This window comes from Aptenodytes patagonicus, chromosome 1, assembly GCF_965638725.1.
Source record: "Aptenodytes patagonicus chromosome 1, bAptPat1.pri.cur, whole genome shotgun sequence".
Taxonomy (NCBI): domain Eukaryota; kingdom Metazoa; phylum Chordata; class Aves; order Sphenisciformes; family Spheniscidae; genus Aptenodytes; species Aptenodytes patagonicus.
In genome coordinates, this window is record NC_134949.1 from 150,766,358 (window position 1) to 150,782,077 (window position 15,720).

At 47.3% G+C, this 15,720-nt stretch overlaps 1 protein-coding gene across 2 annotated transcripts; it reads right to left on the bottom strand.

Annotated features, from left to right (window-relative positions):
• Positions 1-2,191: 2,191 nt before the first annotated feature.
• Positions 2,192-15,319, bottom strand: LOC143155939 (regucalcin-like). 2 transcript variants are annotated; one of them, XR_012994511.1, is made up of 8 exons: positions 15,192-15,319; positions 8,852-9,020; positions 8,181-8,363; positions 6,539-6,754; positions 4,940-5,071; positions 4,122-4,276; positions 2,605-2,842; positions 2,192-2,440 (listed from the first exon to the last, which is right to left on the bottom strand). XR_012994511.1 is itself a non-coding variant. In XM_076328904.1 (7 exons), exons 2-7 carry the CDS (start codon positions 9,015-9,017, stop codon positions 2,792-2,794), a joined length of 903 nt encoding a protein of 300 aa, XP_076185019.1. In that variant the 5' UTR covers positions 9,018-9,020; positions 15,192-15,319; the 3' UTR covers positions 2,192-2,791. The 2 variants fall into 2 exon arrangements, 1 of the variants encoding a protein (XP_076185019.1); XM_076328904.1 differs by having other exon boundaries at positions 2,192-2,842.
• Between the last annotated feature and the right edge of the window lie 401 nt (positions 15,320-15,720).

Consider the following 15,720-nt stretch of genomic DNA (forward strand, 5'->3'; position numbering starts at 1 on the left):
GAAGCAGAGTGATGGGCCAAGAGCCTTTATCCTGTTTTACCAATTATCTGGTCACGTAGTGCAGGAGCAAAGTGCTTGCTAATGACCTGAATTAATCATCTAGAATAAGCGTCCAAAAAGTACCTAATACGGGTTTTACAGTAGACATCAGGTAACCGCACTGAAATAATGCACTTTGGAAAATCCTGTTCAATGGCCAAGTATATTCAATAGTGCTTAGTGAATAAAGCTCCCTCCTTGGCCCTCTGGATCTCAAATTTCTTTCTGGACAGTTCAACTGGAGGGGCCAGATATACCACCTACCTCCCCCATGTCACATCACCCTTCAAAATGAGTAGGACGTTGCCCTGGGACGTGTGGCTTGACCTGCCCTCTGCCTGATCAGAGTGCAGAACCAGATCTCCTGCTTGTTGGCAGGCCGGAAGGCTACCACATAAGAGAGTTGGGCGTTATGGATATTTTAAAAGGAAGAAACCAACCCAGCTTAGTTCTTTCAAAAGTGCTAGGAGGGACCCCTTGCCAGGAGAGGGATGCTGGTTCTGAAGAAAACAGCTAATTCTAGGGGCAATCTGCATACAGCCCCACGGAAACTGTGTTTAACATTTCTGAATGGCTAACCACAGTTTCTCTGCTCCTCCAGGCATGGGTTATTGTGGGAGATTATCCTCATGAGGCATCGAGTACTTACTCCCTGCTCATAGTGTCTGAGGGCTAACTCAAGGCTTTGAATAGCAGTGGTGGAAAGGCCAAATGCCTCAGAGAAAGACACTGAAATATCTGGTCTGGTAAATGATGAGTATTATTGACCTACTTGTAACATCACAAAGTGTCGGCATTAAGGATCTAAAGATGTATTATGTGCTGTGTATCTTTCCAGGCAGTAAAAAGATAGCAAATTCAGTGCAAAGGCTAGCTTTCACTGGATATCTACAGGCCTTAAGCATTCTCAAATAATTAAAGTAAACCTTTCCCTAGAAAATAACTACAGAAGTACAAACAAAAGACAGATTTTAAAAAGTTGATTCAATGAAGAGTTGTTGCATTTGCACTAGGCTTTTCCTAAAAACAGCTTCTGGAGCTCCTCCTAAGATCAAGTAGATCCCCACAGAGCTGTATGCTCCAACAGGACCGAAGCCGCTGCCCCAGCTTGGACCAAAAGGACCACAATGTTTCAGTGAATCTAGCATAGCATTGGGTCATTATTTAAATAGCCTCTAAAAATACACCTTGACATAGTGCTTTCTGTTCCACTGTGGTATAGTCAGCTCCTGCTCACTGGGAAATGAACTGAAGGTCGTGGAGTTGTAGGAGTCAAGGATAGTCTTGTTGGGGCCCAGGTTTGCACAAAGCCAGGAAACACTGAGACCCCCTCCACAGCACTCTCTGTTTTTACACAGGCTCGTCTGTCAGCATTTTCCAAAGTGCATTTCACTTACTCACATGCAAGATGCTATTTCTGTCCTGTCTGCAGAGCATGCAAGAGAAGCAGCGGGAAGAGGTGAGCAACTTCTCCACTTCCATTGCTCACCTGCTCAGTCTGGCCAGGTTTTGAACAGGACCTGGCTCACTGCAGGTGTGCTGAGGCCTTTCAGGAAACCCCAAATTCAAGAGTCAGCTTTGGTGTAGTCATTGGTGTGGGAGAAAACCCTGCACAGTTTGGGCAAAGGGAGAAATGTCGACAGGCCAGATTTGCCCTCCCGGAGAAGACAGAGGAGGTGAGGGTAATGCAGCAAGAAACCCGAGCAGATATATACAGCATTGAAGGCAGGGACAAGGACTTCAAACTCAATATTGAGCAATATGGACCACAAAGAGACAGAAGAAGCTGACAACAAGTGAGATTACTCTAAGTTCAGAGAGTAAACTCAGGGGAAAGAGAAGAGAAGAAAAAGGAAATCTAAAGGGAAAAGGGAAAAAGGAGAAAAAGACTTGAAGCAGGAAAGGAAAAGAGAAGTCATGCATGCAATAAGAAGGTGAAGCCATGCATGCAATGAGAAGATATGGAAAGCAAAGGGAAGTCCATGTGTCTATGTGCAAATATGACCCCTGACGGGACGACTCTATGGAGCATCGGTTTTCAGTATCACAGGCCACCCTGGTAGCTCACAGGCTGTTTGTACCCTGACATGTGTGGTCACTCAGCATTTTCATGGTAATATCTGAATGCAGAAAAAAAAAATCCATAAGCATATTTTAAATATGGTTGCATAGTTTATTTTCAACAGCATAAATGGTGTCCTAAAGACAAGACAGAAGAATTCCTGACAAGGCAAATGGAAACAGGCTAGCAAGGATGTGAAAATGGAGTCTGGATACTACGAATAAGTCTGATCACCAAGAAAACACCTCGGGAGGAGTCCCACAGCAGAGGAGCAGTCCAGTTCAAGTCATCACTCTTAAAATGTTTACTAAAATCTGCCATATCATTGCTGGTACATCACTGTAACATGAAAAGACAAACCAGGAGTCAGATTCTGCTTCGAGAACCACAGACTTGAAAATCCAGAGCTGGTCATCAGAAAGTTCAACAAAACTAAGCTCGAGCTTGAAGAGGTTTATGGAAAGTCACAAAAGCTATCAAGGTGTAACACAGATTAACTTTACCTCTCTAACCTATTGCATTATGCCACGGGCCCACAGAACAAGCAATATCTTCAATTCCAAACAAGCACGCCCTTAAATGTGGATTTAGAAATCCTCACACAGATAAATTCTGCAGTTCATTGGACTTCTCCTTGTCAGAGTTACTACAAGATGCAAGCATTTCTTCTTTGTTATTTAGCGTCAGTGTTCAAGCAGCATAAAAATTCTGCGGGATCCCTTTCACACCCAGGCCTGTTATCTGTTTAAAAAAATAAAAAATAAAAGAAAGGAAAAAGATAAATCTCCAACTGAGTGCAACATTCAAATGTTGTACAATAAATATAGCAACCTACCCCTACTTCAAGAGGAGCCCAAAAAGAGTCATTATATGGAGTTCTTTAGAACTCTTTAAGATTAAGATCTTTAAGATTTTCAAGCACCCCTCCATAATTTTGCTGATTTACACATTATCTGTGGCCCTTACATGTGGTCCTTATCTCTGCATTAACCAAACGAGTCATAGGAACTTTTAATGCGCTTTGCCCATGCAAGACAAATGTGAGTTTGGAAAATACCAATTCCCTTCTAGAACTGAAGAAGTGAGGAAGAGAGATAAAAAAGCCAAGGCTCAAAATTATCTTTTGGTATTTAACTCTCCTGTGGGCTCCTAAACTCCGCTGCTTGAGAAATCTATCAGTTCTCGGCCATGGGAAATCTGTTCCAAGCACTGCTTTCAACTGGAAGGTCCCAGATCCCAGATTAGATCCCCATCCCTCCTGGAGCATGTCTTCATCCTATTGCCAAACTGATAATATAGTTTGGTTTATTCCATTTCCCCTCATTTACAACCCTTCCCTTTCATGCTATGGTCAACTTTCAGAGAATGATGGCAATTGCTGTTTCAGAACTGCATTTTATTTTCCTGATGTAGTTTTTACTAATGGACTGAAAAAATGAAGAGAGAAACAAATTTTGGACTCAAGAGCCCTGGACAAAAATGTGGATTATTAGTTACTCAAAACATAGCACCCACTTTTAACAGACTGAAAAAAAAACCCGAAAGTTTTGGGATTGGGATGCAAAGCTTTGCCCTGGTGAATTTAAGCATTTAATTTCTAAAGGAGCAATCTGTGTTGTAAATATTTAGATGCCCCAATACAATTAAAAACCGAGAATTAAGAGAGTGACATTTCCAAAACTGTTGAAAGATAGAGGAGCAAGACCCAATTCCTTACAGTGTGTTACAGAATATGCTATACAGGGCAGACCCAGATCCACCAGCTGCCTTCGGATCCCGGACAGGTACCGACTTTGGCTAACCAACATATCAACACTATTACTATAAATTTCTCCACATCTTCCTTCCAAATGCATGAGCAGCTGTGCAAAAGCAGCTGTGCCTGGCCGGGGGACGAGCAATGTATCTGGACCAGCACATCAGGCGACTGGGATGAGCAAGGGCAGCCGGGGGGGCACCTCACTCTCCAAGCGCAAGGCTTGGCAGGTCTGACGTATAGAAAGACATAAAATCTGCTCACCTTGAAAATCTCTCCTGCATGAGGTTCCCTGGCTAAGGTGGTCTTATCCAGTCCATCATATGCAGAAGTCACGTACATTTCTGAGTAGTCTTTTCCACCAAAGCAACAAGAGGTGATCCTCGGAGTAGGCAGCCTCACAGTTTGGATTCTTTTTCCTGGAAAAAATATGTGATTGTTTCCTAATGTCCATTTTCTAGGAAGCATGTAAATATGAATGTACTATTAGTGCCCATGGTGCAGCTGTGGCATTTACTCAGAAGGCATCTCCCCTTCAGACAGGCCATATCCTAAAGGACAGTTTGTCCTTTCATCTGCCTCACCCCTAACTATTTTTCAGCCTCTTCCCTACATCTGCGAGGCTTCATTTCCTTTTCTCAGAATGAAACAATAAAGTCTTTGAAGCCAGGAAGAGCAGAGACAACTGGGTCTGGGATGGCTGTCATTCCCTAACAGTGTTTCCCAGTTAAACATTTCAACGCTGAGAATTTTTTCTTTTTTAATTGTAGGTTTATAATGTTTCGCACAATAGATATGCAGTGACTTTCTTTTTTTAAAGGGGCGTTATTAAGAAGTGGGTGTGCTGCATCAGCAGACCGTGGGAGCAGGGGTACTCGATGTTGGGAGGCAGCACGGGGAGCAGCGCTCTCCACGTCATCGGGGCCTGGACCAGCGACACTCATGGCAACCCCTGGGGCAGAGATGGGCAATAAACGACACTTTCTTATCTCACCTTCAAACCATTCCTCCTGGCTGCCTTTCCTCTCGTGTTTGTGGCACGTAGGTGACACTCAATATGCACGTGCTGGTGGAGGCCTTACCTGTCTCTGGGTCTATACGAATTACTCTCCCGCCATCAATACAGGCCACCCAGAGCTTCCCTTCTGCATCAATGCACATCCCGTCGGGCATTTGCTCCTCCTTTTCTAGATGGTACAAAAGTTTGGGGCAGGCTGCAGGGAGAGTTACGAAGCCGGTGTTACATGGGCTGGTACCAGCTCGGTGTCAGATCCCAGTCTAACGTCTTCCACGCTCTTGGAAACAGGTAAGTTCATTTTCTGTGACAAAGATGTGCTGCAAAATTTATATCACATATGCACTTAGCAGATGTGTTAAAAGCCTAACTTAGCCTGGCAGAAGCAAGCCCCCAGTAGAGCCATTGCGATTTGGGATTGTACTGAATTAGGGCTCCTATTATTTTACCAAGGAAGAGAACAAAATGCCTCTGTCCCTCTTGTTAACCCACTAGATGACCATGACTGCCACAAGCGCAGTAACTTTTCCTGGACTTTCATTGCTCATGGCAGCCTGGACATCTTTTTATGAGCAATACATCATGTAAGTAATGACTTGAATTTGAATGTTGGTAATAAACAATCTTTCACGGGTAAAGATCAAGAACTTTACTTATTTTCATGGCCAATCAAGCTACCAGTTTTGATTAAGCCTGGACACCAACTGCTCGTGGTCTAGGCTGCAGCGCGGACAGGTCGGTGGGCACATGCACAGACCATGGAGCGGTGCCCACAGGCAGCAGTCTGCCTGCTCTGACCCAGCACCTTACGGCCATTACACCACCCAAAAATAGTCACCAGCATAAAGCCAAGGCCAGGAAACTCAAACTCATTATGTTTTTGCATTTGGGGGAGAAAAAGTAGCATTAAATCTTCTGTAGCAATCTTACCTCCTAAAATCTGTAGAAATAGATTTTCTCAGCAAAATGAAATCTGAGTAACTGTAATTATTTGTACAATTTTCACCCATGATTACACAAAGTCCACACTGATCAGAGTACAAAGGCAGTTCAGCCACTTAAATTCCCATGGAGTATAACGGGTTGATACAGCACAAAAATATTTCAGAGTTTTGAAATGAGGTTACATCCATTTTGCTTGCACTTAAATTTCCTTTTTGCAGATATTATAATAAAAAATGTTTGTCTAGGAAATGAATTTAAGTGAAATTTGCCAAACATCTGAAGGCAATTTTAATTTCAGAATTGGGAAACTTCGGTCATAATGATAACTTGATTCTTTAAAGACATTTCTGTGATATACATGCATGCACATTCTGTATTTGTATTTATGGAGCTAGTACAATCGAAGCATTCCAGTAGATGGCACTCAAGAATAAATAGCATCCTATAAGCTAATTCTCACTCTGCAGTATAAGTGGCTTCTTCCCTGCAACTCCTTGAACAGGTCTAAATATAAGCCAGATGAAAGTAAGTTGAAGGATTGTCAAAAGTTTGTTCACCAAATACACCTGGTTTGTAACTAAACTTGAGAAGAATCACAGTCAGCCTGCTGACAAGCAGGTATGAGATCTGTCAAATAAATCACTGCATATTACACGCCCAGGTCTTGCTGCAGAAAGAGTAATAGCACTACTTGTCACCGAGTTTAGAAAAGCACGTGTACCGATCTTTCCAGCGTGCACATCATAGCTGAAGGCATGCACAGCGTATGCCAGGCTGTCGATGTGAAAGAAGGTCCTGTGGTCCAGGGACCAATCCAGACCATTGGAGATGTCCACCTGGTCTAACTGTTTTATTACCGAATGGTTGGGGAAAAGGGTATAGACAGCGCCTTGCCGCCTCGCTCGGACCCCCAGTGCCGTCTCTTCAGCCATCGTACCTGAAATGGAAATGGGAGCACCGGTTAGAAAGTAGAAGCTTGTTCCTCATGCTTGATCAAAAACCTCCTCTAAGTGTTACTAAGAGGTCCTAGGGAGAAAGGACCTAACCAGGTCCCATCAGATTGATGAGAAGGAGGAAAAGGGGCAGGTCAGGAGCAGCTGCCTCCTGCAGAGGTGATCCCGGGCCAACAAGAGGACGAGTTTCTGAGTTGCCATGGGGTTTAAGTCGTAGACACCAAAGACCCAAAGGAGCACCACAACACACCAGGGGCTGAGGTTTTGCTCACAGCAAAAGCCAAGATGCAAAGCAAGCATCCTGTGCTTTTTTTGTTGTTGCTCTTTGTAGGCTACTTTTATCATTTAAATGGGCTGTGACCTTAAAATACAGGTGCTGTAAATCATGGTTATCTCAGAAGCAAGTGGAGAACACCACAGAAGTGAGATTTTTTCTTAATGAATTTATGCCTCAGTGTTATGCTCGTTATTTAGTTTCTGATTCTCTCTTCTCCAGAAAGGAGAGAGCTCTGCAGCAACGGGATGGGAGGCACTCGAGGGGGGCATTTACGCCTTCTTTTAACTGTGACAGACTGTCTCTCCTTTTAGAAGACCTCATGAGCTTGTTTTACAATGCTTGGCCAAAACCCCTGTTGAAAGCATTGATCCACCGTGCACAGCTAGGAATGGGTGTGCAAAGTAGGTTTTTCTTTCTTATTCTTGCCCTTAACTCTAGTGACACGTCAGCCCTCGAGTATAACCATGAGTCAAATGAATTTCCTGATTTTTGGCAAATTTGAAATAAGAAGAAAAGGCTGGCTGGCAAAACAAATACAGAGCCATTTTCACTCCCATCAGTCACTCTCCACTTCCAGCGTGGACTGCTGTGCTTGGCTCATCATTTATATGGGAGGAGAAAAAACGCAGGGGGATCTTGGCTGAATTGCAACCAGTGGCAAAAGTCCCTCTTGCCTTCAGGAGGCCGAGGATCTCTCCCCATATCCCTGTTTCCCATGGGCTGACTGGGGAAGGCCGTGTGTGAAGGGTACAAGCTGCAGCTCATCTTCTGCTGCATCCTCCTCTACACCTCCAGAAACCTTCCCACCTGCATGAGCCCTTCACCGGCTTTTTACCTCCCGTGTAGGCAGACGTTTGAAAAACACCATCCGCCAAGTAGAAGGGGAGCCTTCCTGCCAGACAGCCCTTGTCAACAGCTTCTGTCCTCACTTAGGTCAGAGGATGTGGGGTCCCTTGTCCTCCTCCATCGGGCAGTAACAGAGAAGAGCGTTCACAAGACAACTCATGCTCTCGATGGTGGTTTTTGTGGGGAACTCAACAGAGGAATTGAGAACACGGAATAAAATGCACTATAGAAAATACACTGTAATTAGTTCCTCTTTGCTCCGGGGGAAATTTCCGCCAGGAACTTACCAGCAAAAAACCTCCCCTTTGGATCCACTTTCCCATCATTGAACCTGTTGTCGGGTTTATCCTGCTCGAGCTCAAGGATGGTGGTGACCGCCTGAGTGTCCCAGTCCAGAAAGGCAAACCTGGTCCCCAGGGCGATGACATAGCCCCCGCACTGCCGCAACGCCACCGAGCCAACGCGGGCATCTGTGGGCGAGAGGGAGTAGGAGATGGCAGGCAGCTCTGGAGCCCTACCCCTCCCCACCTCACTTCGAGCATCTGGGCTTGATTGGGACATTCCTGACCCAGGAAATCTGAGCTAAGATGCTCAGATCCTTCTCCCTTGGGATCGTTAGCACATCTCACTGTCTCTGTGCTCTCCAGATCTTTCCACCTTCTGGGCAGACACAGCCATTAGGACTGTACCTTTTCCTCTGCAGGTCCCAAATGAAACATGCCTTCCCATTGGGGCTTAGCAAGGGCAACATGTGCATGGCCCTCCGCACCTGAGCATGGTCCCCTCTGCTTGGCTGGCTCAGGCCACACCACGCTCAGCAACACATCATGGGAGGACAGGGTGTGTGGCCCCATGGAAAGTAAGGGAGACCACCATGCTGCAGGACTCCTACAAAGAGGGAGGGACAGGGGCGGACAGAGAAGACTCCCAGGATGAAGCAGTGAGTACGGACTCTTACCCACGGACACGCTCTGCACCTCGTTGGTGAGTGGGCTCCAGCGGCAAACTTTCTGTGAGTTAATGTCTACATAGACGAGTGCGCTCTCCCTTTCTTCCCAGACTGGGCACTCTCCCATCCTGTTCTTCTCCTTCACGACGGATTCGATTTTGATGGAGGAGGACATGGTCTGAGGGGAGGAGGGTTTAATGAAAAGCTCTCGTTGTGTGAATTTTTCACACCTACGATGCTTAAAAGCAGAGTTTGTAAATGGCAAAGCCCTCCAAATCCCCCATGAGTAATTTTGGAGGTTCCTGTGACATTTCCATAGCCTCATGGCTGGAACTGAGCTTGAGGTGCCAAGGCTTCTCCTCAGCAAACCTTTCCTAGGTGAGAGACTTTAAACCAGAGCTGTTGATGAGGCACCTGCCTCCAGGCAAGGGAGTGCTGGGGACACGGCCCTGAGCCAGGACCAAGCTGTCGGCTGGGGATCGGTGATCCCAAGGGTCCCCCGGACCATGGGGAGGGACCAGTGGGCAGCAGCACCGATGGGTCAGAGACTTTCTGTGGAAAAACAAGGCTCTGCCTTATTAATGCAGAAACATTGGGAAGATGTATATACACCCCTACTACCGACTGCAGTTTGCCACGGAGGCCACTGCAGACCAAGTGCCTGTTCCCACACCGAGTCAGTGTGAATATGCAAACACCGGGGAAGGCTCCTGCCTTTGAAATCCTGCTGCTTTGTTTTCCCTCCAAGTGTTTCATCTTCGTCAGCCCCCTCATCACCCCAGCCAGGGCTCCAACCCCTGCCGCAGACTCCAAATTTCACCCTGTGCCAGGCTGCGGTGTGTAATTACCCCAGTTGCTGCTTCGGGGGCAAAGCCGCCTATGAAGCTCTGATCCCAGGCGCCTGCTCCTGCCAGGGGGGTGTTCATGCCCCGCCTGCTCCGTCCCCCCATCCCTGTTGCAGTGGGGTGCCCAGAGAGACACCGACCACTCAGCCACCACCCTGGCACAGGGGGCCCAATCCCTCACGTTTGCGTTCAGAACCCGATGATGCCCTCCAAAACAGGTACCTCGGCCCCTGGGCCTGCCCTGCCCCTGCTGCGGTGTGGGATGTGAGCAATAACCTCCACCATACAGCTCTTACAAAAGAAAGGGGCCTACTCGCTGCCTCAGTCACCGCTAATGGAGACGCCACCGCTGCTACACCCATCAGCCTCGGCACATTTTTGTCCACAGATTGGAGAGAGATTTCTTGGGAGGCAGACAGTCCCTGACATAACACTATTCCACAGATTACTGTCTTCAGGCGGGCAGGGCATTGTTTCCTAGTAGGTGTGCTGATGATAAGGTTTACAGATAATTAATTAGCACTAATGCGCTTCAAAGTACGTGGGAAGAGCCAGTAATCACCGTGAGTGGAAACGCCAGAGCTGGGGACCCGGAGTCTTCCCTGCTCCCCGGCCCCAGGTATGCATGGCAAGGAGTCACGCAGCCAAGGTAAGGTCCAAACAACCCATTTATCAAATATATCCTTTTCTTTTCCAAGAAAAATTGCCACGAGAGGCTGGGCAGGGACCTACTCCGGCGCAGAAAGGTGCAGGCAAACAGCATCAGTCTGAAGTGTAAATGAGGATACGCAGCAAGATGCCAGTAAAACTTCCTAAAACCTGTTAAGCCGTGCTTGACCTGGAGGAGTGAGTTTCTCTTGGGTTAAAGTTTTGTGTCATGTGTCTGCCGCATTTGGGACCCGAGGCTTGGAGACACAAGGCTGACTTTATTGTATCATGGTCTGGAAAACACAGAGCTGCTCTCGCCCTGCAGGAAGACAGGGTTCGGCAGCAGCCCGGCAGACGCGCAGCTCCCACAGAGGCAGAAAGTCGCCAGATCTGCAGCAGCCGGTGTGTATTTGTCTCGCCGGTTGTTTCATTGACCCAGCCAAGCCTTATTAAACCTTTCTCTTCCCACCAGCTCCCATTTCATTTACTGCCCCTTCTCCAGCTTCTGCAGCAACATAACAGGGGCTGGCAGGTAAGACATGGTGAAATACTGATTCACAGACCCGTCCCGCACGCCACCTGAGGAGTACGCAGTCACGCCATTGCCAGCTGTTTCACAAGGCACAGGCAGGGGAGAAACCAGCCTGCCTGCACCAGCTGCCTGCTTACCCCTCTCATGCCCACCCTGCCGATGCTGCGGAGACTTGCCCTGTCCCACGGAGCCTCAGCGCGTATCCACCTTCCCTGGCTCCACGTCCAGCCTCAGCGTCTCTCCCCTCCACCAAATAAATAGCTTCCGTGTGCCCCTCCAGCTGTGGGTTTTTTTCAAACAGCTGGATATTTTGGCTCAAATTTCCCCCCTGTTTTTAAGAGGATTGCAAGTAGAAGGGAAGATTTGTGCCTTGCTGGCTGAGGTTTCACTAATTTTTACAAGCAGCTGAAAACGGAGGGTTTTAACAGGAAGGGTCATCCAACCCTAAGAGGCAGCGCTGCCCTCCGAAAGAGTCCCCACAAGCTGGCAGGAATGCAGCCCCTGGTGCCCCCCGCAGCCGGTGGCCCACCTCCTGCCGCACCCTCCCTGCCAGCACTCCATGGAGCTATGTAGCAGCGGCATTTCACAGAATACAGCGTCTCAGAGAGAAAAATGAGGAAATGACCCCAAAAGCCTTGTTCAAAACATCCCGGCTTCATCAGTCCTGAGGCATCCTGCCGCCTAGCACCTTTTTGTGCAGCACCTCGCACCCTGCCTGCCACAGCACTGACCTGTCAGAGATGAGTGTGCAGTGAAAAAAAGAGCAATTCCAAGCAGAAAGCACCAAATCCTGCCATATTCTCCCCAAACAAAATCCCTGAGGATAAAAACATCACGTTCACCCTGCCTTTATCCTCTCTACAACATTTTGTTGGTGTTTTAGCCTCCGGGACTCGTGCCTAAACCCCTCACAGAGAGCAAGGGGCTGATGGGTGTCACTGAAACATTTTCCAGGTTAAACTGTTTAAAGTTATCAGAATTTGGAGACGGTAAGAAAAATTTCCTGGTAGGAATGAAAAACTAATGTAAAAACATCCAGTCTGCCATAAAAACTAAAACCTCTCTCTGGTAGCTATTTGAAAACAGCCTTTCTAATCCTCAGTCCCCATCCCTTTTCAAATGATGTTGACAAAAATTGGTCATTTCAGTACCCCTAAGATACAGGTAAAATACAAATTAATGACTTAAAAGGTTAAAATTTACTTAAAACCTTAAAAGGTTTCTTTGCAGTTTCTCTCCCTCTCTCCGCCGTGCAAGCACTCATCACTTCATTTTTAATTTCAAGATGAAGCTTTGAATAATCAGTCAGACAGTTAAAGCTTTTAATGTGCGTACAGTGGAACAACCGTCTGTGTAAACCGAGGAATTTTAAGAACCCTTTTCCCTCGGTCGAACAGCTGAGTATCTATACCAAGATGGAGGACACCTATGCGCAACTCCGCAGTTCATCACAACAACGCACCTGCTGAGGAAAGTATTGCAAGACCTGGGTTGGTGTCTCTTTTCCAGCGCTGGTCCAATGAAACTGGCTGCTGGTTTTGGCGATGATTAAAAATGTGCAATAGTTGATGTTATCCGCACGGAGCAGGTAACCTTTTACATTTTGTATTCAGTCAGCAGTCACATGAATGATGAGGCACGGACCAAAGCCCTTCTGAATGGTCTGGTTTGCGGTGCCAGCAGCAGAACACGTGACAGGGAAAAATGCTTGCTCAGTGTTTTTCTCATGCCGTGAGAGTGGAAGAGGGAAACTGAGATGTTGCACCATTTGGCCGCCCCGAGGGCTAACCCAGTCTTCCCAAATTTAGGAGCAAATGAACGTCTCGGATGATAACAAGGGGAGGTTAATAAAAGATGCAGGGGAGGGGTTTGTAGTACAAGTCACTTTGAACGATAAGGAAAAAAATATTCTTGTGATTAAGGCTTATTGGCATCGTTAAGACTTGGCTCCTATTCCCAGCTATGCCACAACCTTCCTGTGCGCAAAGTCACCTGCTTTCCTTGCCAGGCTCCTCACCTCGCATATGCAAAGCCCGATCCCTGCCTTGGCAGAGAGCTGCGAGCTGCTGCCTGCGGTGCGCCTGGGGAAGGGCTTCGGCCAGGGAGCCTCGGCGATTGCCACTGATGCTGCAGGACGGCGATATCTTGCTTGGCTTTTAAGACTTTTATTTTTTTCCTTCTTTGGCATCTGCCATTTTTTTCTCTGTGGGAGGCGAAGGCAGAAGATGCCAAGTGCCTTCTCCCACCCAGCCCCACTCAGCAGAGGTAGGTGACAGCGGGTCCCCCCCAGCGGCTGGTCCAGCAAGGTGGGGACAAGGGCAGGCTTGCTGTGGGCACAGAGTCCAAGCCGGGCAGCGAGCCAGAGCCACCACCAGCGTTTTGGTGACAGGGCACCTCTCCGGGTCCTGCCTCCTGCAGCAAGGGGGGGAGGTGGGAGGCAGGTTGCTGCTGGCAGTCACCGCCCCCACCACACTCAAGCAAGGGCAAAAGACACATGGGAGGAATTAGCCCCAAACCAGCATGCAAGAGCATTGCATTTCTTTACTCATGCAAGACTTCAATGAACATTTTAATTTGATGTTCAAGTGATTCACAGGATGAACATTTTTCCCAGATAAGCAAATAGCCGAGATAGACCTAGTATTATCCTATCGTAGTCACCATCGATCCAAATACGGAGATTAAAAAATTACAGCCCTAAGCCAGAGACGAATTCAAACATTTCTAGTGAAAAAGCCAGTAATATTTCCAAGTCAAACTCCCGCCAAGGTCGCTGCGTTACAAGCAAACTGGTTGTGGGCGCCTTGAGAACCCTTCCCAGCCTTCCTTGGCCTCCCAGCCCGAGCCATCAGCTCCATCTCAGTTCAGCACAAACCCTCTGTCTCTGCTTGCTCTCACAACATTTTTCATGTTACTCTCCACTTTCCTTCTTTAAATCTAAATAACTTTGAAGGGAGGTTCATGTAGAACAATATGCATTTTTTTTCCACAGCATTTTCAGCTGGAAGACATATTTGAAAGGAAAATTCTGGTTTATGATCATTTTAACTGCTTTCATTTAAAAAGAAAAGCAACTGGTTCTCAGCTGCAGGGAAAAAAAAAAAGTCATCTTTTGTTCTGCAAAATATTTCCCAAAGGATTTTTTCTAAAGGAATTTTGATGGAGAAAACCACATTTCCCATTCGGCTCTTTTCCTCTGGTGACTTGACTGACTTCCCCACCACAGGCTGTGGCAAAGTAAAATCAAGTCATGCAGAGGGACGAAGCATTTGCCTCGCTGCAACTAAAAAAAAAGCATATGCTGCTTTCCTGGCAAGCAGCTCAGATGCCGGATCATCAGCAGCGCTAGGCAGGACGGCAGCTGTGAAAACACTACCAGAGCACGTCTCTTTCATTTACTCGGGTGGCTGCAAATGCTCCGGGGACGCCCCCACCACGTTTTGCACCATCTCTTATTCCTACCCCTCTGACCTCTAGACTGCCAGCACAGGTATCATATTTCTCACCCTTGGCACGCCGTTTCAACATCCCCCATGTCTACCTTTCCAGAGGTCAGTCACTTTAGGAGGAGACACATCTCAAAGGCTTTGTGGACGCTGTTGACGAGTGGCGCAACCCTGCAGTAGCAGGTGCACCTATTTGTTCCTAGCCAGCCAGCTAGTCTTTTAACTATTTATTTCCACAACGTAAAGAGCCTGCCCCCGCCACACACTTCGTTTGTTTCTAACGTCGCCGGGTTGCAAAGCAGAAGTTTATAGTAAAGTTGGCCAAAGGCGGCCACGCCCCCCTGTACCTCTGGCTGACGTCCCACCGCAGAAGGAGAGGCTTCCTTCCTCCTTTCCCACTGTTTTGGTCTCCTCTGATGCAACTCTTACCCCTTCTTTTTATAGTCTCTATTTTTTATCAACGTAGTGTAGTTGGGAGAGTGTATCAAGGCATTAGCGCACCACATGTATTAATGTGGTATTTAAATAATCCTGTTTGTCTTCTGTTATCTACAGGCATGTGTTCAGACAATAGCTCTGAATTTGTTCCTGTGGCTTTACAAATATTTAGTAAATCCATCGCTCCCCTCTTTTTTTCACAACTCCCCAAATTACACTTGTCTCACTTATTCCCCTTGAGGGTCCATCCCAGGTTTCATTACTCTAGAAACTCAACTTTGCATATAATTTGATTGTCCTGATCTCTTAAAGTCATTCTTCACCTAGAGAGAGACCTCTCCTGTGGCTGTCTTCTGCTTGGAGACGACAACAGACACGGTTAGAGTTAATGAAGACACAGTTATTAAAATCCCCAGGCAGGTACATGTGTAGCTACTCACCCCGGCAATATCCCACTCGACAGCGTTGTCCAAAAGTGAAGCCAAGGCTTATCTTCTTGTGGCTTCGCCCTTTTGTAGGAAGGGCCCGGTCCCTCCCCGGCGCTCAAGATGGGAAGAACGGGAGCTCCCCAGGCAGTCAGTGCCGCCTGCTTTTATTTCCGCAGAGCTATTTTGCCAGCAAAGGATTACTTGAGCTTTCTTCAGCGTGGTTGGTAATAAATACACTTCACCTATGACTATAGATTTTGGTCACGAGGGTGAAGAAATCCTTCAGGGCACAGCAGCGGCTCCTCCTGATACAGCCTTCCCTGTCACTGGGCTCTTGCTCAACCCTAATTGAAATCAGTGCAAGTCTTTGATCAAAGAGGCGAGCACCATTAATAAGCGAGGGATTAAACAAAAGTCAGGAAGCCTTCCTAATTGAGGGAACCGCTCAACTCCAGTTTGCTGGATCCAGCGCTCCATCATGGGGCTCGAGTCAAAATATGCCAGCAGCACCTGTCTGGGCTCCTTGGGGCTGGGGCGCGGG

Bases quoted from the DNA above. Each gene is read 5' to 3' on its own strand.
- LOC143155939 (XM_076328904.1), bottom strand. From the start codon at position 9,017: ATGTCCTCCTCCATCAAAATCGAATCCGTCGTGAAGGAGAAGAACAGG. The intron at 8,364-8,851 runs GTAAGAGTCCGT...TCTCGCCCACAG, and splicing joins GGTGCAGAGCGTGTCCGTGG to ATGCCCGCGTTGGCTCGGTG. The intron at 4,277-4,939 runs GTAAGGCCTCCA...TATTTTTTCCAG, and splicing joins TCGTATAGACCCAGAGACAG to GAAAAAGAATCCAAACTGTG.